The 25237-nt window shown below is 40.1% G+C and overlaps 1 protein-coding gene across 1 annotated transcript; it reads left to right on the top strand.

Moving 5' to 3' along the window:
• Window positions 1-24356: 24356 nt before the first annotated feature.
• On the top strand, window positions 24357-25025 carry LOC125847237 (uncharacterized). The gene has a single exon (XM_049526901.1). It carries the CDS (start codon window positions 24357-24359, stop codon window positions 25023-25025), a length of 669 nt encoding a protein of 222 aa, XP_049382858.1.
• Window positions 25026-25237: the final 212 nt, after the last annotated feature.

The following is a 25237-nucleotide window of genomic DNA, read 5'->3' as shown; positions in this document are numbered from 1 at the left end:
CTAACCTTAGGAGAGCTTAATTCCTCAATCCCAAGCTACCATGAGATCTACCATCCCAAGCTACATTATTCAACTATCCATGCAGGAATCATAAGACTCAACCTCAAGCTATTCTAGGCTAACAAACATGATTCATTTTAGGTGATTAACCTTTCACATTCTACATAAATGTAAGCTAACTCATTATATTAGACTTATTCTATAAGCCCTAGTGATCAACATTATGACATCAAGCCATACTCTCAAACTTTACTTCACAATCATCATACTAGTCTAGATTTTAAGGCACATTAGCCCCAAGCCTTTGTTATAAGCCAATTCTAAGCATAATTCATCAAAAGTTCCAATTCTTAATCATTTCAATTCATGTTCTAACATACATGCATAAGTCTAGTCAATTCATGATCGCATATTCACATCCTTGGATAAACTCTATAAATATCAACAACCCAAGAGAATCTAGAAAGGATCATCAATTCCTCATCAAAAGATACAAACCCACATACTTTGGAAATTAGGGTAAATCAAGGAATTCACATAAATTCTTCATAATATCATGAATCAACACTAAAATAATCATATATGAGTAGTATCCAACCGTTTGAAATCATACCCACCTAAAACCCATACATTGGAAGTAACCCTACCTTCATTGGGGCTCTTCTTCACAAATTAGGAGAAATTCTAGGGGACTCTATAGGTGGAAGAACCCATATATGAAGAGCTAAACATACCTTAAACAAAGCCCTAGCACAAGCCTTAAGCAATGGAGCCTTTGTTCTTGACCTTAGCTTCTTCTTCAATGAAGGTTCTTCTTAGAGAGATAAATATTTGAGAGAAGAGTGATTTGGAGTTTTGAATTGAGTCTAATGTAAAGTGACTTAAACTTTGGGGCTAAGGACTTAAAATAGTCCAAATATGTGAATAAAAGACATACAAAATGAACCCCCACTTAAACCTAGTGGAATAGGATTTTACCGAAATGTCCCTCAACTTGGCTGCCCCGTACTAGGCACCACGGCCACTTGGACGGTCCTTGAAGAGCACCACAGTCCGTGGTGGTTCCCGTGGTCCCTTGAACAGTAGCTCCCCCAACTTGCCAAGACCCTACGACACCCTAAAATACTAAGGCAGCTTCGTTGGGCATTTTGACGGGCCGTGGTCAAGCAAACGACTCGTGAAGTGCCTCGTGAACTTGGGGCAGTGTCTTGGACTCTTGGTTTGGCCTCCCAAGTGTCTAAGTCATCTCCAACGACCCCTTCATGGACGGTGGTCCACATCACTGGTCGTGAAGGTGGTCGTGAACCCTTGGGCAGTAGCTGCCANGTGGTTCCCGTGGTCCCTTGACCAGTAGCTCCCCCAACTTGCCAAGACCCTACGACACCCTAAAATACTAAGGCAGTTTCGTTGGGCATTTTGACGGGCCGTGGTCAAGCAAACGGCTCGTGAAGTGCCTCGTGAACTTGGGGCAGTGTCTTGGACTCTTGGTTTGGCCTCCCAAGTGTCTAAGTCATCTCAAACGACCCCTTCATGGACCGTGGTCCACACCACTGGTCGTGAAGGTGGTCGTGAACCCTTGGGCAGTAGCTGCCATGGTTGGGCAGCCTTGGCCATTTGGCTTAGGCTTGCCCTTTTGCCTTGGTAGTTGCCCTTCCCATGCACAACCAAACTCTTAAAGGCCATATAGCCTGCTAGGTATAATACATATCTTGATTTTCAATCATTAAAATCCTCATTCTAAACACGTAAAGTCTCATCTACAACTCTATTTCCCATACAGCCCTAGCACCTTTATCAGCTAGTGCTCCATCCCCCATGTTTCAACAGGATCAGAAAGGTAGGGCATCAGGCTCTAGGTCTTAGGGAGTGCTTCAGGTAACATAACCTTCCCAACTTGTCCAAAATGTCGTAAGAACCATCTGGGTGAGTGTCTTACAGGAAAGGAAGGGTGTTTTGGGTGTGGTGACATAGGTTGAAGAACTGCCTTTCTTTCAGGAAGGGGCGAGGAGGTAACAACAATAAGGCTTAGTCTACAACTCCAGCAGCACCAGCAGGTTGCCCAACTTAGCAGGGTACTTCATCTGATACAGGTGGTGGTCTGGACCAGAACATGTTGTATGCTCTCCAGGACGAGGAAGATTCTCCTGATGTGGTCACTGGTACATTACGAGTCTTTCATTTAGTGTTTATGCATTGTTAGATCCAGGGGTTACACTGTGTTTTATAACTCCTTATAGAGCAATAAACTTCGGCGTCAATTCAGAAACTCTTTTTGAACCCTTCTCAGTCTCTACTCTAGTTGGTGACTCAGTTATAGCTAGACGGGTATACAGAAAGTGCCCTGTCACAGCCTCTCAGAAAGTCACATCAACAGATCTTGTAAAGTTAGAAATGGTAGATTTGGATATCATTCTAGGCATGGATTGGTTACATTCCTGTTATTTCTCAGTCGATTGTAAAACAAGGATCGTTCAGTTTTAGTTTCCAAACGAGCAAGTCTTAGAGTGGAAGGGTAGTAGCAGTGGCCTATGGGTCGATTCATCTCTTACATTAAGGCCAGAAAATTATTTCCAAAGGGCATATCTATCATCTTTTTCGGGACAAGGATTCAAACTCTGAAACCCCAACTCTTGTGTCAGTCCTAGTAGCAAATGAGTTTCTTGAAATGTTTCTAGAAAATCTCCCTAGAGTTACTCCCGAAAGGGAAATCAACTTTTAAAATAGATCTCCTCCCAGATACCCAGCCCATTTCGATTCCTCCTTACAGAATGGATCCAGCCTAGCTTAAGAAATTGAAAGAGTAGTTGAAAGACTTCTACATAAGGGCTTCATCCAACCTAGTATGTATCAATGAGGTGCTCCAGTGTTGTTCGTGAAAAAGAAAGACTATTTCCTTAGAATGTGAATTGACTATCGACAGTTGAACGAAGTCACAATCAAGAATAAGTATCCTATCCTTAAGATTGATGACCTGTTTAACCAATTTTAGGGTTCTTGTTGCTTTTCTAAGATAGACTTCAGATCCGGGTATCATCAGCTCAGAGTCAGAGATAGTGACTTTCAGGACTCTGTATGGTCATTATGAATTCGTAGTTTTGTCTTTTGGACTAAAAAATGCTCATGCGACTTTTATGGACTTAATCAACAAAGTGTTCAAATAGTATTTGGACTTCTTTGTTATCGACTTTATTGATGATATCCTCATTTATTCTCGGAGTGAGGAGGAGCATGCGTCTCATCTGAGAGTTGTTCTGCGAACTCTCAAAGATCACTAGTTATTCGCTAAGTTCAGCAAATGTCAATTTTGGTTATATTCGGTCGCTTTCCTTGGTCATGTAGTATCCATTGAAGGGATCCGAGTGGATTTTCTGAAAATTGAGGAAGTGAAACACTGGCCCAGACTCACCTTTCAAACAGATATCAGAAGTTTCTTGGGTTTGGCCAGTTGTTACAGGATATTTGTTGAAGGATTTTTATCCATAGCTTCCCCATTGACCAAGTTGCCTCAGAAAGAGGACGAATTTAAGTGGTCAGTTGAGAGTGAGAAAGATTCTCTGAAGACTAGGTTGACTACAGCTCCGATCTTGACTCTACCACATGGTTCAGACATTTATGTTATTTATTGTGATGTATCCAGGGTCGGCCTAAGTTGTGTGCTGATGCAGCGAGGTAAGGTCATAGCTTATGCTTCTAGACAACTTAAGGTTCATGAGATGAACTACCCGACTAATGGCCTCGAGCTTGCAGCTACAGTATTTTCCCTAAAGATTTGGAGACACTACCTGTATGGTGTTCATGTTGATGTATTCACAGATCATAAAAGCCTCCAGTATGTGTTCACCTAGAAAGAGTTTAATCTTCATCATAGGAGATGGCTTGAATTCGTCAAAGACTATGATATGAATGTGCTTTACCATCCTGGTAAGGCCAATGTAGTGGTTGTTGCTCTCAGCAGGATGTCTACGTGATACGATTCTCACGAGAGAAACGACTATAATAGCAGAAACAAAAGAAAGATAGAAGAAAAGACACAAGATAAGAAACAATTGGCAACTAAAGGATATATTAAATCCAATAACCTCCAATCTAGATCCTAACAAGCACCAAAACCAAATAAATAGATAGACACAACAAGAGAAAACAAAGAGCAACCTAAGGGTATATTAAACCCAAAGACCTCACCTCGTTAATCTAACAAGAAGCACCTAACTCTTACGAAGACCTCAAGGGAATCAATATCCCAAGCAACCCCCATTTCTAAACAAGAATCAACAAAAGCTTGTACCAAGCTTTCAAACACATTCACATAAGGAGTTTAGGTTTACAACCACAATAATAAAAAACAGTCATCTTAAAATGAACCCTAAGACACCTATTTATAGTGTTAGGCATTATTACATAGATGGGCACAAAAGTTACCCGAAAATGGGCCAATGGGCGAGCCAAGTCGGTCTCGCCAAATGGTTCAGTGATCCGCCAAATAGGTTCGGCGAGAACCCTGCTCATTGGCTTCTCCTTGGATGACTTGCTGTAACTTTCGGCGGTCTGGGGTTCAAAGGGGGATGCGCGGAATGCCCTCCATGCTTGCCGAATGGGCAGCCTTTCTCAGCAGCTCAATGGATTAGTCGGCGATCCTGGAACTCTCGCCAAAGGGGTTCGGCGAATTGCCAAAGTGGCACCTCACCAAATGGAGCAACACTTTCCTTTGCTCCTCCTTGCCTCGTTGGACGTCCCACGCTCCAAGCTATCAACCACACAGGGTGTTGCTCAGCTGGGAGCTCCTTGTAAGCGCATTTCCCAAGCCCACGAACCTCCATCCTTAAGAATGATCCATTAATACATTGAAATTCGTGAATGAATGGTTTGGGGGCAATCTGTATTGCATCATTCTCCCCTTCTTGAAAAAGGATTCGTCCACGAATCCATACCTTGCAAAACCATAGGGGAAGCAAACGGTATAAAGATCCTCATGGCATGAGGGTTAGCATTAACAATAACAATTTCATCACCATGCCAAGGATGCACAAATTTAACATAGAACCAAGCATGACAAATATTAACCAAGGGTTTGTAACCCATCAAAGCAATAGATACTTCGCTAAGTAAGAAACATTGACAAAGGGGTAGAGCGTAGGAACCAATACTCTTAAACAACCTCATATGTAAGCCCTCATTGGTTCCACATTCAAACAAGCACAAGGCCTCCCGTATGTCAAGCAGCAAAAGAACACTCTCATACCTAAGTGCGAAGGAATAAGTAGTGTTGACCCAAGTTAAGACCCCATCCAATGAACTAGCTAACTTCAATAGAGTAATCATTCCCAATTCATGAGCAAGTTCAAGTACATAAGTATTCCCCACCCAAATTGTTAAACATCCCTCATTCAAGTACATTGGATCAAATAATAACACCACGGAAGAATCATGCAAATGGCAGAAGGTGTTACTACCACATTCAGCACACTTAAGGACGGCACTGGGGTCAAATGGAAAAGGATCGTATAGCATCAAGTCAAGGAGACTCTCATTTGCCCAATTTAAACCACTAATAAAACTGAGTCCTCGAAACCAAACCTTGTAAAACCATATAGATCATAAGCAAGAAGCTCATCCTCTTAGCATGATGGGTAGTACAAAGGTTAGCACTTAAAACATTTAAACGAGGAGACTCAAATTCAAGGAACAGTCAAACATCCTCTATTGTCATGGCTATTAAGCCTACAAATGGAGAACAAGGACAATGGTTATTCTTCTCATCAACATGGTAGTACCACCCAAAGGATGATACTCCCATTAGTTCAAATATCCTCAAACATCCACCGGGATCAAAAGGGTAGAAGGTCTACATAATAGGGTCATACCAACAAGTGTAGACCTCAAGGATACCCTGATCCGGATGTAATGCACTTCTAATCCCACTAGGGATCTCATCATATGCAAAGAGATAGTATAGGAAGGTACAAACTTCACCTTCTCTTGGAAAATATCTCATACCCCCATGAGATGCACATTCAACAAGATCATGCTCAGGGTAGAAAATAGAAAGGGGTCTAGGAAGCTATCCTTCCCCACACACAATGTAGGTTCTTATAGTGGATGGCAAAACCCCAAGAAGAGCTTTCCTGCATAGGAAAAGGAATCAACAATGTCGACCCCCATATGCTTGCCATTTCAACCAAACATTCCCACAGAAAGGCTACAAATCAGCGCACTACTAGGGTCAAATGGAAAGGCAAGCCATGTACTAGGATCAAGTGCACATCCATTTACCAGGTTAGCACTCTTTCCTTCAAACAACATACTTCACTCAACAGCATGAGCTTCATCATATGTAAACAAGTAATAGAGAAAGATGTCTCTCAAATCAACTTACTCTAGGGAGTTTTCATGGGTATGACTACAAATAGGCTCAAAGGCACTGGTCATACCATCAAGAAGTGAAACACACCAAGAAGAAGAGGTGATGAGAAAACAAGCATCACCTTCCTCCTCATCACGATCCGTCCCTACAAGAGTACTCTCATCTTTTAAGAAGAAATTTCCATCTTTGGGAGGACACGCTCCACACCATAGTGGGTTATCATAACAAACATAGTTATCAAGAACTATACTACTCTCATCACTCACACCACTAGGTACATCACTAGGAGTGATTTCATCATCTTCAAATAATATATTGTACTTAAAGAGGGAATGATCAACCACTAGGGAAGAATTAAAACATTCAAGTTCACCCTCAAAAAGACACATATCCATTTTCGAAGCATTTTCAAGCACATGATCTCTATGAGCAAAGCAAGCAATCGGATCTTCCACAATAGATATGCTTGAAGAGTCACTCCTAATCAAATGATCAACATTCTCATTAGTGCCACCAACTTGAGGTTCCTTAATCACATTACAAGGACCCTCAACCAATGAACTACACTCACAAACAGGGTGATCAACACAATCATTATAAAATAATGAGCTAGCATTCAAAGCATAGGTGTCAACACTAGGACACAAATCGATCTTATGAGAAGAATCAATTCGGTCATTAATAGGATCAACTTGTGTATACACACTCTCAATAAGCACATTATTAACGCATGGTAAAGAAGTAATAGACTCCCATAAAGACAAGCTATCATTTACACTTTGTTCATTTGTAATGGCAAACGTGTTAAGTTTAGCTATTGTACCTTGACGCCCATAAGAAAGATCTTCTTTACCTTGGATGTTGGGACATTCCCTAAGTGCATCCATCACTCCTTTTATTGTAGGCTCTTTGGCTGGAACTTGTGTTTCTCCCTTCATTACGCTTGTACCTACATAAGAATCCTTACATAGTGAAGGATAAAAAACATGGTTAGGTTGAGATTGTGGCACCCTATTCGAATGGGTGTTCAACCTCTCCTCCGTTCCTGACAGCCTATTCTCCACGGAGGCCATTCGCTCTTTCATGTTCACCATTCTCCAACTCACATCAACAATTACCTCTATTATGGATTCCTAGGTAACTTTCCCCTTAAGTGGGACGGTCTCACTTCAGGTTGCCATGGTACCTACAATTAAGACAACTCAACAAAAAATAGCACACCACATTAGCGATAGCAAAATAAACTCAAAATCACTCGTGTTTACACACCTTTGAATGCCTCTCAAATTAGCACGGCTAATGTTGAAGATTGCTTATACTCGGTTGATCACCAGGTCTCAATTTCTACTCTTGGCCGGAGTGGATTTTTGTTTAATGAAAAATGGATGACTCAATTAAAGCAAACGAACTTGAGTCAAGAAGTTAACTACGAAGTAAAACGAATAAAAACACACAAAGAAAAGCACTAACAAAGAAGTGAATTTCAAAACCAATAGTCAACAAGTAAGTACTTACAAGTTGTAAATCAGTTCAGGAATCTTGATTACAAACTAGAATCAAAGAAAAGAAGCTAGAATTAGGATCTGAGAAGAAAGGGTCATAAGATGCGCTTTCGATCACCAAATGCACTATTTTCTTCGCCTAACGTGAAGTTCAGCTTGCCAACTTGAAGATTGACTAGGCAAACTTGACAATCTGCCAAGGAAACTTGGTGATCTGGGTGGAAGTTTGATGATGCGCTGAGTGGATTTGGTGACCAAGGCTGAGTTCGCCGAATTTTCCAGTAGCACTACCAAAATAAGGTCCAACTCGGTGACCTAGCTGCTCAAAGGGCGAGGCACCAAGTGGACAAGGCGAGCTAAGTAGGGGATCGCCCAATGTCCAGCGTTTGCAACTGTACAACTCCAAATTTTGACCTGTTGTGGTCTCCTTCTTCCTTTATCCTTTAGTATTTACCCTTTTAGGTAAATTCCCTTTGGACAAACACCTTTATACATTCTCTTTCTTCCTTTTTAGAATCAAACTCCTTCGTTTTGAATATTCTTCCCTTTGAAGATTTGAATATCCTTCAAGAACAAGATGAAGACCCAAAATTAAACCCCGAAGATTTTTAGCTCGAAATTTTACGAAATTTGAGATTCAAGCTCTCCTAGATATAAGGAACAACCCCAATATTTTTTAGCACTCAATTCCTTGCCAAAACTTCTAGATTTCAAAACCCACTTCTCTCTTCAAAGCTCCTTCAACCAACTATGGTGGATTCTTCAATAGTGAACCAAGGCCTTTCGAATCTCAGCTGGAACACTAATCCAACCTTGGAAACTTCAAACAAGACACAAATCAACCAAACCCATTTCTGAAATTCTTCAAAAACATTTTGAACACTTTTCTTTTTGTAGCGATAAAACCCAAGACAAGATTCATAGGAACGAATCTAGACTCGACTCTGATACCAAATGATACGATTCTCACAAGAGAAACGACGATAATTGCAGAAACAAAAGAAAGATAGAATAAAAGACACAAGATAAGAAATAATTGTCAACTAAAGGATGTATTAAATCCGATAACCTCCAATCTAGATCCTAACAAGCACCAAATCCAAATAAATAGATAGACACAACAAGAGGAAACAAAGAGCAACCAAAGGGTATATTAAACCCAAAGACCTCACCTCGTTAATCCAACAAGAAACACCTAACTCTTACGAAGACCTCTAGGGAATCGATATCCTAAGCAACCTCGAAATCTAAACAAGAATCAACAAAAGCTTATACTAAGCTTTCAAACACTCACACAAGGAGTTTAGGTTTACAACCACAATAATCAAAAGCAGTCTTCTTAAAATGAACCCTAAGACACCTATTTATAGTGTTAGGCATTATTTCATAGATGGGCCCAAAAGTGACCCGAAAATAGGCGAGCCAAGTTGGGCTCGCCAAATGGCTCGACGATCCTCCAAATGGGTTCGGCGAGAACCTTGCTAATTGGCTTCTTCTTGGATGGCTTGATGTAACATTCGGAGGTCTGGGGTTCAAATATCGATGTGGTGAATGCCCTCTCTGCCCGCCGAATGGGCAACCTTTCTCTGCAGCTAAATGGATCAGTCGGCGATTCTGGAACCCTCGCCAAAAGGGTTCGGCGAATCGCCAAAGGGGTTCGGCGAATCGCCAAAGGGGTTCGGCGAATCGCCAAAGTGGCTGGTACCTCACCGAATGGAGAAACACTTTCCTTTGATCATTCTTGCCTCGTTGGATCTCCCACACTCCAACCTATCATCCACACAGGGTGTTGCTCAGCTAGGAGCTCCTTTAAAGTGCATTTCCTAAGCCCACGAACCTCCATCCTTGAGAATGATCCATCAATACGTTGAAATTCGTGAATGAATGTTTTGGGGGTAATCTGTATTGCATCACTATGGAAAGGAAAGAGCTAGCCAAAGATGTTCACCGGCTTGCTCGCTTAGGAGTTTGCCTTACAGACACATCAAATAGTGGGGTGATAGTTCAGAATGGATCAGAATCTTCATTGGTAGTGGAGATTAAGGAAAAACAGGATAGTGATCCTATATAACTTCAGTTGAAAGGTGTAGTTCATCAACAAAAAGTTGAGGTTTTCTCCCAAGGGGGAGATGGTGTGCTTCAATACCAAGGTCGCTTATGTGTTCCCAATGTGGATGAGTTGAGGCAACAGATCCTTACAAGAACTCATAACTCCAGGTATTCCACTCATCCAGGTGCAACTAAGATGTACCGTGATTTACGGGAAGTCTTTTGATGGAACGACATGAAGAGGGACATAACAGACTTCGTGGGTAAGTGTCCTAATTGTCAAGAGGTTAAGGTAGAACATCAAAAACAAGGAGGTATGACTCAAGAGATTAGAATTCCTACATGGAAATGGGAAGTGATAAACATGGACTTCATTATAGGTTTACCTCGTACTTCAGAAATCATGACTCCATTTGGGTAATAGTGGACAGAGTTACTTAGTCCTCTCACTTCTTGGTTGTCATACCTACAAATTCAGCAGAGGACTACGCCAAACTCTACATCAATGAGATAGTCAGGTTGCATGAGGTCCCCTTGTGTATCATCTCAGATAGAGGTCTTCAGTTTACCTCTCATTTATGGAAATCATTTCAGAAAGGTCTTGGTACTCAGGTAAATCTCAATATAGCATTTCATCCACATACTATTCAGACTTTAGAAGATATATTGAGAGCTTGCATGATCGATTTCAAGGGTAGTTGGGATGATCACCTACCTTTCATAGAGTTTGCCTATAATAATAGCTTCAATTCCAGTATTCAGATGGCCCTGTATGAGGCACTATATGGCCATAGATGCAGGTCCTCGATTGGTTAGTTTGAAGAAGGTCAATCAACCTTGATAGGGCTAGATTTAGTTCATGAGGCTATGGAAAAAGTTCATCTCATTAGAGATAGACTAAAGACAACTTAGATTCATCAGAAGTCCTATGCAGATCTGAGGAGAAGGGACTTAGAGTTCGAAATCGATGATTGGGTTTTTGTGAAGGTGTCACCTATGAAGGGAGTGATGATATTTGGCAAGAAAGGGAAGCTCAGTCCTAGATATGTAGGTCCATACAGAATCATGAAAAGGGTTGGTAATGTGGCATATGAGTTAGAGTTGTCAACAGAATTAGTAACAGTGCATCAAGTCTTTAACATTTCCTTATTGAAGAAGTGTGTGGGTGATCCGGCATCAATAGTACCATTAGAGAGTGTGGTTGTGAAGGATAATCTCACTTATGAAGATGGGCCAGTTGAAATTCTTTACCGTCAGGTTCGTTGGTTAAGAAATAAAGAAGTCGCTTCAGTGAAGGTTTTGTGGAGGAGTCAGTCCGTAGAGGGAGCTACTTGGAGAACAAAAGCAGTCATGAAGGTCTAGTATCCTCACCTCTTTCCTTCTGATTCCATATCAGCATGAGGTAATAGTTCCTCTCCAGTCTTTCAATATACTCTTGCGTAAATTTATTCGAAGTATCTTGTTCATGCAGTTGTTCTTTTATTTTAGCATATTTGAATGTTCTTGGAACTCTGTTGAGTTAGATATCAGTTTCTAGTACTTAATGGTAGGGTTTGCAACTCCTTCCCTCAATACTTAGCTAGTTTAGACTTTATTCGAGGATGAATGTTCCCAAGGGGGAGATATTGTAACACCTCAGACCTAACAGACCTGGACAGTAGAAAATTTGGTGAACCACAGAAGGGTTCACGGACCAAGGGAGGAACCACGGTCCGTCGAACTCCTCATGGTTCACACCCAACCAAAAGTGATGGACCACGAAGCCCTTCATCGTGGATCCCCACACGAGCCATGGTATGAGTCATGGAAATGAGGTAGGACCACCAAAATTTAGGAATCAAACAACGGAGTCCACCACGAGCCGTGGTCTCAATGATGGGCCGTGGATAAGTCCATTGTCTTGAGCCAGTAGACCCTAAGCCCAAGTGAAGAACCACGTTGGCCTTCACAGTCCGTGGTCCTTCAGACGGTCCGTGAAGTGGACCGTAGTTGGGTACCAGGGAGCAGTAAGCACTGGCTAAGAACCACGACCCACTTGACGCCCCGTGGTCCCTTTGACGGTCCGTTAATGGCTCCGTGGAAGGGCCTCGTCAACTTTTAAGTAAGGGTCGTGTTGATCTTTTCCCCTATGCATTGGGAATCTAAATTACGTTGTTTAATACCTAAAGTACGTTGATTTACTCAATTGAAGCCTAATAATCTAGTCAAAACCTACCCAAAACCAATATTCATCAAAATTAATAGAAATTAGAGAAAAAATAAGAGGAAAGTTGACCAGCCTATTAAGAAAAAGCAGAAGGTTTTCTTCAAGTTCCATCCCCGAAATTGAATGATTTCTCCGTATATTTCGTCACCAGGTATGTGGGATTTTACTAGTTTGTTCCTTATTCACTAGGTCCCTAGAAATCAGACAGTTCCTTGATTCTCCATATCTTGTTTAGACCTAGGGTTTCTAAAACCTTGAATATTTACTGTGATTTAGTTGTTATAGTATCCTAAATCGAAATAGCTTGTTTCTTGGAAAGTTTGCTTAATTGCTTGTATGAAACTTAGAACCCTAGTTTGTATAAATTCTCTCAGTTCATGAATTATACTTTCTAGGTCAGTTAAACATATAATCATGCTCCAGGTTTTGAATGTTACATTATCAGTATATAAATGTTGCGTTCTCAGACTATATGTCACTATTTTGAGATATTCAGTATTTCAGTTACAGTGTGTCATATACATATTCAGTTGGGATTAGACTTAGCACCGAGTTGTACTAGGGTTTTGTATACCCTTATAGTCCTAGAACTACGTGCCCCCGTAGGAGTATAAGTCCCCTCTGTTGGGCATCAGATTTAGTGATCACTCCAGTCATGCATTTATATCCAAAGCAAGGTATATTGGGTCCTCTCGATGGGGCGTATACATCGGACTCCACATTTAGATCTCGTGGTTTTATGTCGGTTAATAGTAGCTCCCATAGTTAGACTCCTACTGCATTTGACCATGTTTTCAAGACATACTTCAGTATTCAGTTTAGCATGTCATGTTCATGATTAGCACTTGGTCATTGCATTCAATTTAACTATTTAGTTATGTTTTAGTATTTTCATTCCTGTTCACTTTATGTCATTTCTCAGTTGTGCTTGTTCAACATATATATATATATATATGATCAACTTAGTATCTATATTCTGCATTCTCAGTACATTCCAAGTACTGACGCATACTCTGCGCTACATCCTTTTATGATATCGATTTAGGTACTCAGCATCCAGATCACGCTTAGATCGATTCTCGGTCCGCATTCAGCAGCTTCAGTGGTGAGTCCTCATATTTCAAGGATAATAGATATGTTTTCATTTTAGTCTTTACTTTCAGTTTTTAGTTTTGTTAGAGTTAGCTGGGGCATGTCCCAGCAACTCAACTCAATTTGAGGCTTTTAAGACATAGTAGTAGAATTAGCTTGAATTGCTAAGTTTAATCTTTCAATTGTTATTAAACTCTTAGTATGTTTTATACAATCAGACTAGTTGGGTATTCCCCACTTTTAGTTATCCATGTTTTAGATTCCGCATAGTACATGTTTTATTCAGTGATTCTCAGTATGCTTGATATATGCCACACACAAGGTTAGCTTGAGGTCACTCGTGATCCTAGGTTCCGTGTTACGTCAAGGGGGTAGCCTCGGGGCGTGACATATGTAAACTTCCTTAGATAACTCTCTCTTGTCTTCCTTGTCATGAGCAATACTCCCCATGGAAAACCTGCTCAAGGCAGCAACAACAATGTTAGCTTTACCTGGGTGATAGAGAGTACTCACGTCATAATCCTTAAGAACTCTAACCATCTTCTTTGTCTGAGATTAAGCTCATTCTGACTTAAAACATATTGGAGACTCTCGTGGTCGGTGAACACATCCACATGAATTCTATATATATAGTGACGCCATCTCTTGAGAGAAAAAAATATTGTTGCCAACTCAAGATCATGAGTCAGATAGTTCCTCTCATGAATCTTAAGCTGCCAGGAGGCATAGGCTATAACCTTACCATTCTGCATCAACATACAACAAAGTCCCACTCATGATGTATCATTATAGATGACAAAACCCTCTGTACCATATTGTACGGTCAATAATAAAGCAGTAGTTAACTGAGTTTTCAATTCTTAAAAGCTTTCCTAACAAGCTTTAGACCATCAGAACTTAGTTGTATTATGAGTCAATTTAGTCAATGGGGATGAAATAGATGAAAACCCCTCAACAAACCTTATATAGAAACCCGCCAACCCCAAAAAACTCCTTATATCAGTTGGGGATGTGGGTCTTGGCAAATTCTGCACTGCCTCAATCTTCTGAGTGTCGACTCAAATTTCTTCACCAGACATGATATGGACTAAGAACACCAAAGATTCAAGCGAGAACTCACACTTACAAAACTTGGCATATAACTCTCGATCTTTGAGGGTTTGGAGGACTATTTTGAGATGACTGGTACGATCCTCCTCATTCCTTGAGAAGATCAGGATTTCATCGATGAATATGATAATAAACATATCAAGGTACTACTTAAATACTTTGTTCATGAGGTACATAAATGTTGCAGGATCGTTAGTGTAACACCCTAAATAATTCTAAGTTAAGACTCACATCATTCTTCATTTGCGTATAAGGTCGTATCAACTGATTCTTAAGACTTCTTGTGTGTCTGTTGGCATGTGTTATAGGCTAGGGGTGTTGTTGTATGATGAAAGTGAGGGAATGGATTAGTGAATTTTTTTCCAAGTGTACAAATTGTTTTTTCGTATTGTAGTGTAGGGTGTTTGTGAATATAGGGAGAGTGAATTGCTTGAATAGTTTTTGGACTTGGGGGAGTATTCTTTTTTTTTTGGTTGTATGATATGTAGGTATTATAGATAGTGGGTGTTGTGTTGATATTGTTGTAGTATAGGGATGTAGTACGTAGGTTTTTGAGAGGAGAGTTACGTGGGGAAGGGGGGATTAGAGGTGGACATAATATGGTTGAAACAAAAAAAAACCAATCAAACTGAAATTTTTTTAATTTTGGTTTCGATTTTCGGTTCGGTTTTTGGTTTTTAGCTAATTTAAGTCTGTTAACCGAAAAACTGAAATTATATATATACTATTTACTTAAGCCCACAACCCATATACATTGTTCACTTCTCAATTTTTGCAAGCCGCTGCTCAGTGCTCGCATGCCCCTGCTCAGTGCTCACCAAGTCACCGGTTGATAATCGTCGGCTCATCTTGTTCGGCGTCACAACTCATGGCCTAATGGGGCAGGCCGCAGGTTACTTGTCAATCACAACTCACAAGTGAAGTTGCAACTTTATATACAATGAGACGGACTTCCCATAGGGGAGGTCTTTTGTGAATTTCTACCATCAATTTTTGAACTGTTCTTAAATTGCCAAAATATTTCCAAAGTAGTAGAATTGGATGCGACTTATAAGAACTTGATAGGTTGTAGAAATTAAACAAGAGTGATAGAATTCTAAAAATGTGTCACTGTTTATTAAATTTGGTGAAACCAAACACCAAACAAAAATTGTGATAACCAAATTGAACCGAATTTACTTCAATTTGATTTGGTTTCACATTTTTACCTAACAAAAAATCGGAAGACTGAAATTGTTTTTACAAATCGAACTGAACTGATCGAACGCTCAACCCTAAGTGGGAGGGTTGGGTAGGTTTGAGGGAATTTAGGATAAATAGTTTAGGTTGTTTAAGGTTATTTTTTTCTAATTAAATATAATCAAAAATCATAAAAATATTGGTTATCTATTTGATATAAAAATATAAGAATAGTCAAATAGCTAGTCTAAAAATATACTTAAGAAACACTATCTTATTTATAAAACTCTAAATTTAAAAACAAACATTTTTTTAAAAATCTCTTTTCTTTTGATGAAATTTGATACAAAACTCAGCCGACAACATGACACTATTTTTTGTGGTTTTCAAATATTTTACAACAAACTTACCAAAATAAGATAAAAATAAAAATATCTAATTAAGGTATAAAAAAATATTCATGCAACCAAAAATGGTGTGAAATGATATACTGTGAATTTACGGTATTTTCTATACATTTCACTTAAGAGTTGTGTGTGTCGAGGGCCATTTTGTATTGAAAATAATGTTTTATGTTTTATGTTTATAAGAAATAGGCTTTGACGCGGTTGAGTGAGATGACAACTAAAATTCTGCAGAAGTGACCACTCACGGAGGGACCTACGGACCATAGGTCTTGACCAACGATGGGTAGACATAGATAGGAGCATCAGGGAATTCTAACCAAGTGTGGAACTACAAAGTGATCCACGAACCGTAGGTCGACCTACAGACCGTCCTGCACATCCGTCAAATGAGAACTGGGTGTTGATGTTCCAGTACTTGATGAAAATCCTAAGTGTGGAGCCACGGAAGAGGACCCACAGATCGTAGGTCAGCCTATGGTTCGTCCTACACGTCTGTCATTGATGAATTGGAAGTTAAAGGTTCCAGCCTCTGCTGAAAAAGTTCTAAGTGTTGACCAACACAGGGGACCTACGGACCGTAGGTCGACCCACGGTTCGTAGGTCGAGTCGTCTATCAAAGTCGCATCCCAAAAGTTTATTTCCTTATGTTGTTTCCTTTTTGTTTAGGACATGTTTTTCTATACATAGGGTATGTAAACCTCATTTTTGTGTGTGTGTGGAGGGGGGGTTACTCTTTACTTTTACTTCTTGATATCTTCTTTGGGAATTAACTTACAAACTTTGGCAATTTGATTTCCGGATTTCAGTTTATAAGATTTTTGCTATGAAATTCAATTGGAGATTTCGGGTTTCTTTTACTCTAATCGTAAGTTTATGAATTCTTTCTTCTTAAACATGAATTGTGATCTTGCAACCATGAGTTGCTAAATCCACAACTAGGGTTGTGGGAACCATGAACAATTAACTAAGTATGAATAATAACTAAATATTTCTTAAATAGTGTTTATGAATGTATTGTCAATTCTTTTGTTCAAAAGTCTTTTTAACGGTGTGCAATAGTTAATGAGAAAGAATTATCAACAGATATTTAGTGGGATACTATCTAATAGTCTAATGTCAATTGGTGCGAGGGTGAAAACTAAGTTATACATTGATGTGATGTCTAATCTAAGGTAAAGGTAAGGGTTAGTAAAATATACACTCGTAGCCGGACCAAGGTGCGTAGTGAAATTCCCTACTTGGAAGACCAATCACTTAGGGATACCTATCTTACAAACATTGCATGTAAACCATTGGGAAGGGATATAAATAGGATTACCTTGTTAAGAGCTCATGGGGAACACATACGCCCTAGTTTCTCTCTCATATTGATAACAACAAAGTTGAATCATGCCTACTTGTTATTTAACAATTAACAATCTGTTACCTATTTCCAACAATCCCCCCCTTTAGTTTACTTGTCTCGAAAATAGTTTGACTAAACGAAAATAATCGTGAGTTAAGTTTAAGTCTGAACCATAATCCTCGTGGGATCGACCCCAACCTACGAGTTAGGTTCTTTATTTGACAACGATCGCTTATAGTCTCTAGGGAGGTGTAATTTCAGCGCATCAATTTTTGGCACCGCTACTGGGGAATAATGCTTTTGGATTCAGTTTAAGTACATTATTGAACTTTCGTCAATTATTTCTTGATTTTACTTTTTCTTTTTGTTTTTGCCTTCTACAGGTTTCTACTCTAGTGTATGCCAAGTACACGGATTTGAGGCGAAACATTGACCCCATACGACCCTAAACTAAGTAAAACTTTGAGAAGAATTAATAATCAAGGGGGCCAAAATAATCCAGTCATAGAGGAGCATGAGGAAGGTGTTGGTAATGAGAATGCACAGGTTCCTGGGGGTAATCTACTTGGGGATGCGTTGAGGGTACAAAATCCGCCAGAACCGAGACTACGTGATAATTACAGGGTCGACTTCAATACCCTTGAATCTGAAGGACCTATTATTCTCCCTCCTCTACCTCTAGGGCATACATTTGTGTTGACCAACATTCTGATGCAGATGCTTATAGTAAGGGGGTTGTTTTCTGGTATCACTTCAGAAGATCCACATGGGTACATGGCCAAGTTGAGGAGTGTCTGCAAGAGTTGTGTGGAGTGATCGAAGTTGGATATGAACGTCATAGGGTTGAGAGTCTTCCCTCTATCATTGACCGGAGATGCTGCTTTATGGTTTTCTGAGCTTCCGTATAATTCAATTCATACATGGGACCAATTGCACAAGATGTTTATGGCAAAGTAATTCCTTTTGTCCAAGAAGCTGAATCACAAGAACAAACTAAACAACTTTGTTGCATTACCTGGAGAGTTTGTGAGTAGTTCATGGGATAGGTTCATTGCATTCATAAGAAGTGTTTTGAATCATTGCATAGATGATGAGTCAATGAAGGAGTACATCTACAGAGGTCACAATGACAATGGTAAGGTTGTGCTTGATACTATCGCTGGAGGTTCATATGGTGGGTGCACTTTTGAGGAGATCGCTGAGAAACTAGAGAAGATTTCCTGAAATAATAAGGCATGGAGCACTAGAAAGTAAGACACTGGTAGAAGCACATTTGCAGTTCAAGCCACACCTAGTCAATCCAGTGATGATATTCGTGAAGAAATGGATCAAATGAGGACATAATTGGGTTTGGTATTAAAGCATGTGATCAGAGGTGCATAGAAGGTGAATGCAGTAAACTATCTGACTAGAACTCCACCACCACCAGTTGAGGAATGCTACTATGAGGAGGATGCTTATTTGGTGAATGATCAGACGGGGGGTTTCCGAGCAAACACCCAAGGTTCCAACTCGGGTAATTGGCACCAAGGTCGGAACTATGGTAACTATAATAGAGAGGGTAACTATGTTTGGGATGGGAACTACAATAGCGACAACAACTACAACTGGAAGAACTATGGCAACAGAAACCAGAGAGTTGGGCCTTATGTTCCACCTGCAAATCAGGAATCTGGCAATAGGAAAACTGGGTGTAGTATGTCACACATTGAGGATATGATGCAGAAGATGATGTAGAGGTTTGATACGGCTGATGAGAATGTGAAGGATATGCGAAATGACTTGTCTGGAATTGGTCAAAAAGATGATGCCCATGCAGTGTCGATCAAGCAACTTGAGCAGCAGATGAATCAGTTGTACACTAAAGTAAACCCACATCAGCCTGGCTTACTTCCGAGCAACAACATCCAAAAAATGAAAAATGATGGGCATTGCATGCCAGTCACTACTAGAGGAGGTAAACAGACCATTGATTCCCCTATGTCGTCTAAGGTTGAAACTGTGGTAGGAAAAGATGTTGATGAGATTGAGGTTGCTGGAGAGTCCAAGAATGCTACAGAGAAGGAAGCGAAGGTGACCCAAAAAGCTATTCCCATGCCAAGACCTCTACCGCCATTCCTACAGAAATTAGTGAAGAAGACTAAAGAAGGAAAATACCGCAGGTTCATTACTATGTTGAAACAACTTTCCATCAATGTCCCGTTGATAGAGGCTTTGGAGAAAATGTCGGGTATACGAAGTTTATGAAGGATTTGGTGACCAAAAAAAGGGCTATAAGTTTTGAGAATGATGAGAGGTTACAACATTGTAGTGCTATTGCTACTAGGTCACTTGTGCAGAAGAAAGAGGATCCTGGTGCTTTCACTATTCCTTGTACCATTGGGTTGTTGCATTTTGCGAAGGCATTATGTGATTTGGGTGCTAGCATTAATCTGATGCCATTGTATATCTACAAGAAGTTGGGTTTAGGGGCTTCAAAACCGACTGCGATGCGACTACTCATGCCCGATAGAACTGTGAAGAAGCCCATTGGTGGTCTCCAAGATGTCCTCGTGAAAGTGGAGTCATTTATTTTTCTGGCGAATTTTGTGATACTTGATTGTGAGGTTGATTTTGAGGTCCCCATCATCTAGGGAGAGTATTCCTTGCTACTAGACGTGTCTTGGTTGATATGGAGAGAGGGCAAATGAAGTTCTGATTGATTAATGAAGAGGTAACTTTTAATATCTATAGGTCTATGGAGCAGGAAAGCTATCTGAAGTTAGTATCAGTGGTGAATCATATTGTGGATCGAGGTTCTGATGTGTCTATTGAAGAGAGGTTGGGTGTTGATGCACTGGCAGTGGTAATAATGAATTTTGAGGGTGATGGTATTGAAGACTATGATGAATTATTTGCTACACTTGATAGGTTCGAATTTCGTTCCAAACCAAATAAATTGGAGCTAGATATGAAGAATTGGGAATCTCCGCCCGCAATACCGTCTATGGAAGAAGCATTGAAATTGGAGCTCAAGGCTCTACCATCGCACTTGAGGTATGTACTCTTGTGGAGAGAAGGTACTTTACCGGTCATCATTGTGGTAGATTTAAGTGAGGTACAAGTTGAGGCATTGGTTTCTGTGTTGAAGAGGTTCAAGTGGGCTATTGGTTGGACTATTGCGAATATTATTTGGATTCCTCCTGGCATTTGTTCTCATAAAATCCAACTCATTTCGGACAGCAAGCCTAGTATCAAACACCAGAGGAGACTAAATCCACCTATGCAAGAGGTCGTGAAAAAAGATATCATCAATTGGTTGGATGCTGGAGTCATATACCCCATTGCAGATAGTAGTTGGGTCTGTTCTGTTCAGTGTGTACCTATGAAAGGTGGGATTACTATAGTTCCTAATGTGAAGAATGAGCTTGTTCCGATGTGGCCAATGACTGGATGGAGGAGTATGCATGGACTACTGCAAGTTGAATGCTTGGACAGAAAATAAACACTTCCCGATGCCGTTCATGGATCAGATGCTGGATCGCCTTGCTGGTAAGGGTTGGTATTTCTTTCTTGATGGTTATTCGGGCTACAATAATATCTCCATTGCTCCGGAAGACCAAGAGAAGACCACCTTCACATGCCCTTATAGGACTTTCGCCTTCAAAAGAATGCCATTTATGTTTTGTAATGCTCCAGCAACCTTCCAGCGTTGCGTGATGTCGATATTTTCAAATATGGTGGAGGACACTATTGACGTATTTATGGATGATTTCTCTGTGGTAGGTGACTCGTTTGATGGTTGTCTGATGCATTTGGTCGAGATACTGAAATTGTGTGAAGAGTGCAATCTTGTGCTCAATTGGGGAAGTGTCACTTCATGGTGAAAGAGGGGATCGTTCTGGGTCATCGGATTTCTGAGAAGGGTATTGAGGTTGATAGAGCTAAAGTTGAGGTAATAGAAAAGCTTCCACCATATATCTCCGTTAAAGGTGTTAGAAGTTTTATTGGGCATGCATGCTTTTGTAGGAGGCTTATCAAGGATTTCTCCAAAATTGTACACCCATTGTGCAAATTGCTCGAAAAGGAGTGTAAGTTTGGATTTGATGATGCTTGTCTGAGAGCATTCACAGAGTTGAAAGAAAAGCTAATTTCCGCACCTATCATTATTTCACCAGATTAGGGCAACCTTTTGAAGTGATGTGTGATGTGAGTGGAGTGGCGTTTGGTGTGGTATTGGGACAGAGGCGATAGAAGATTCTTCATCCTATTTACTATGCCAGAAAAGCTCTGAATGTGGCTCAAAAGAACTAGATGGTGACTGAACAAGAATTTCTTGCTGTTGTTTTTGCATTTGAGAATTTTCGATCCTACTTGCTTTGTACTAAGGTCATAGTGCATACTGGTCATTCTGCATTGAGGTATCTGATGGCTTAAAGGGATGCAAAACCGAGGTTGATTAAATAGATATTGTTGCTGCAAGAGTTCGATTTTGAGGTGAAAGATAGAAAGGGGACAGAAAATCAAGTTGCCGATCATTTGTCAAGATTAGAGGAGGAAGCTATGCTTAAGCTAGGTGATGGGGCTGAAATTAATGATGCATTCCCAGATGAACAGGTTTTGGCTTCTTCTCATGATCTTATTCCTTTGTTTGCAGATTTTGCTAACTACTTGGCAAGTGATTTGGTGCCATCGGATTTGTCACTCCATCAAAGGAAAAAGTTTATGCATGATGTGAAGAAATTCTTTTGGGATGAGCCTTACTTGTTTTGTATTTGTGCTGATGGGATTATTCGTCGATGTGTGCCCGAGATTGAGATGATGAGTATACTAGAGGCATGTCATTCATCTCCTGTTGGTGGGCATCATGGTGGTATTCTGATTGCGCATAAAATCTTGTAGTGTGGGTATTACTGGCCTACCATTGACCAAGATGCTCATGATTTTGCCAAGTCTTGTGATCGTTGCAAAAGAGAAGGAGGAATTTCAAAGAGGCAAGAGCTACCTATGAATCCGATATTGGTGATTGAGTTGTTTGATATTTGGGGCCTTGACTTTATGGGTCCATTTGTGAGTTCACATGGGATGAAGTATATTCTTGTTGCAGTTGATTATGTGTCGAAATGGGTGGAAGCAATAGCGCTTCCAAACAATGAGGGGAAAAGTGTCACCGCATTCCCAATCAGTTACAAGGTGCCAAGTGTTTTTCAAAAATTGACTTGAGAACAAGTAATCACCAAGTGAGGGTGAAGGAGAAGGATATACCCAAGACAGCTTTTCGAACACGGTATGGTCATTTCGAATTTCTCGTTATGTCATTTGGGCTAACAAATGCATCGGAAATTTTTATGGATTTGATGAATAGGGTGTTCAAGTCATTCTTGGATGTATTTGTGATAATATTTATAGATGATATCTTGGTGTATTCAAGATGAGAAGAGGACCATACAAATCACTTACGACATGTATTACAAGTTCTTCGTGATCGGCGGTTGTATGCCAAGTTCTCCAAATGTGAATTTTGGTTAAAATCAGTGGCGTTCTTGGGTCATATTGTATCTGATGAAGGAATAAGGGTTGATTCACAAAAGATAGAGGCCGTAAAGATTGGCCAAGACCAACAACACCCACAAAGGTTCGCAGCTTCCTAGGGTTGGCAGGTTATTATAGAAGGTTCATTGAAGGATTTTCTTCTATTTCTACACCTTTAACTAAGCTAACACACAAGGCAGCTAAGTTTCAATGGAATGATGCATGTGAAAGAATCTTACAAGAGTTGAAAAGTAGGCTAACTTCCTCACCTGTATTAGTATTTCCGGAAGGCACAGAGGGGTATACAGTATATTATGATGCTTCAGGGGTTGGTTTAGGATGTGTACTCACGCAGCATGCCAAAGTAATAGCTTATGCCTCAAGACAACTGCGGCCACATGAAAGAAACTACCCAACACATGATCTTGAACTAGCAGCGATTGTATTTGCTTTAAAGATATGGCGTCACTATTTATATGGAGTTCACGTTGACATATATACAGACCAAAAAAGTTTGCAATACATTTTCAAGCAGAAGGATCTGAATTTGAGGCAGCGAAGATGGTTAGAGTTAATAAAAGATTATGACGTTGATATACTATGCCATCCAGGGAAAGCAAACGTGGTAGCCGATGATCTCATTCGCAAGACAATATCAAGTATTAATGAGCAGACATGGAAAAAGAAGGGATGGCGAAGGATCTACGTCAACTAGCTAGTTTGGGAGTTCGTCTTCTTGAAACCCCCAAAAGAAGGAATTATAGTGCATAATGTGGCAGAATCTTCATAAGTAGTTGTGGTGAAAGAGAAGCAGTTCAAAGATCTTACTCTACAATGACTCAAGGAGAAGGTAAATCAAGGTACGACAAAGGGATTTGAGCTTACACAAGATGGAGTACTTTGTTGTCAAAACAGATTGTGTGTACCTAATGTTAATGGGCTAAAAAGGAGGATAATGACAGAAGCACATCATTCAAGATATTCCATCCATCCAGGATCAACTAAAATGTACCATGACTTAAAAGGAGTGTATTGGTGGAGGGACATGAAGAAGGACATTGCAAAATTTGTGGCTCAATGTCCAAACTGCTAGTGAGTCAAAGTAGAGCACCAAAAGTCGGGAGGTTATATGCAGTGTATGGAGCTTCCAACTTGGAAGTGGGACATGATCAACATAGATTTTGTCACTGGTTTGCCTTGCTCATTTCATAAGTTTGACTCCATATGGGTAATAGTTGATAGACTCACCAAGTCAGCACATTTCTTGCCAATTAGGACTGATTATACAGTTGAAGAGTATGCAAAGTTATATATTAAAGAGATAGTTCGGCTACACGGGGTTCCAATCTCTATTATATCTGATCGAGGAGCTCAATTCATTGCAAAGTTTTGGAAATCATTCCAAAATAGTTTAGGAACACAAGTGAATTTTAGTACAACCTTCTACCCTCAAACGGATGGTCAAGAAGAATGCACAATCCAAACACTTGAGGATATGCTTCGAGCTTGTGTCTTAGACTTCAAAGGTAGCTGGGATGATCATTTGCCACTTATTGAGTTTGCCTACAATAATAGTTATCATTCTAGTATCAAAATGGCACCTTATGAAGCTTTATATGGAAGGAAGTGCAGATCACCAATTGGCTGGTTTGAAGTAGGCGAAACTGCTTTATTTGGACCAGACCTTGTCCTTGAAGCTATGAAAAAAGTTAAGGTGATACAACAACTGCTAGCAACATCTCAAAGCCGACACAAATCATATGTAAATGTTAGAAGAAGAGGATTAGAGTTTTCTATAGGAGATTGGGTGTTCATGAAAGTAGCGCCAATGAAAGGGGTAATGAGATTTGGTAAAAAGGGAAAGTTGAGTCCACGCTACATAGGGCCATATAAGATTATTCAAAGAGTTGGCCAAGTTGCTTATGAGTTAGAGCTACCTCAGGAGCTTTCAGCAGTTCATTCGGTGTTTCATGTCTTAATGCTTCAGAAGTGCATAGGTGACCCATTCTATATCACTCCTATTGAAGATGTACAAGTTACAGGGGATCTCGCCTATGAGGAAGTACCTATTGCTATTCTGGATCATCAAGTTAAAAAGCTAAGGAATAAAGAAATGGCATCAGTAAAGGTGCTTGGGAGAAACCAACAAGCAGAAGAAGTAACGTGGAAAGTTGAGGAAGCGATGAAATCCAAGTACCTTATTTATTTGAACCTAAAGGGGAAGTCCAAGGTGCAGAATAGGGGCATTAATAGGTATGGATGAAAGGGTATTTATTATGTGGTTAACAGTTGATTTAAACTAAGGTTTGAACTTATTTAAGCTATCTGATTATTCTAGCATTCGAGGACGAATGTTCCTAAGGGGGGGAGGATGTAACACCCCACATTTTACGTGTACACATTCTACACATATGGAACTTGATTTAGCTTGGTGGTATAAGTAATGAACTTGATTTCCTAGATGAATGGTGACAA

Source organism: Solanum stenotomum, chromosome 12 (genome assembly GCF_019186545.1).
Source record: "Solanum stenotomum isolate F172 chromosome 12, ASM1918654v1, whole genome shotgun sequence".
Taxonomy (NCBI): domain Eukaryota; kingdom Viridiplantae; phylum Streptophyta; class Magnoliopsida; order Solanales; family Solanaceae; genus Solanum; species Solanum stenotomum.
This window is presented reverse-complemented; position numbering and strand designations above follow the sequence as displayed.

Bases quoted from the DNA above. Each gene is read 5' to 3' on its own strand.
- LOC125847237 (XM_049526901.1), top strand. From the start codon at position 24,357: ATGGCACCTTATGAAGCTTTATATGGAAGGAAGTGCAGATCACCAATT.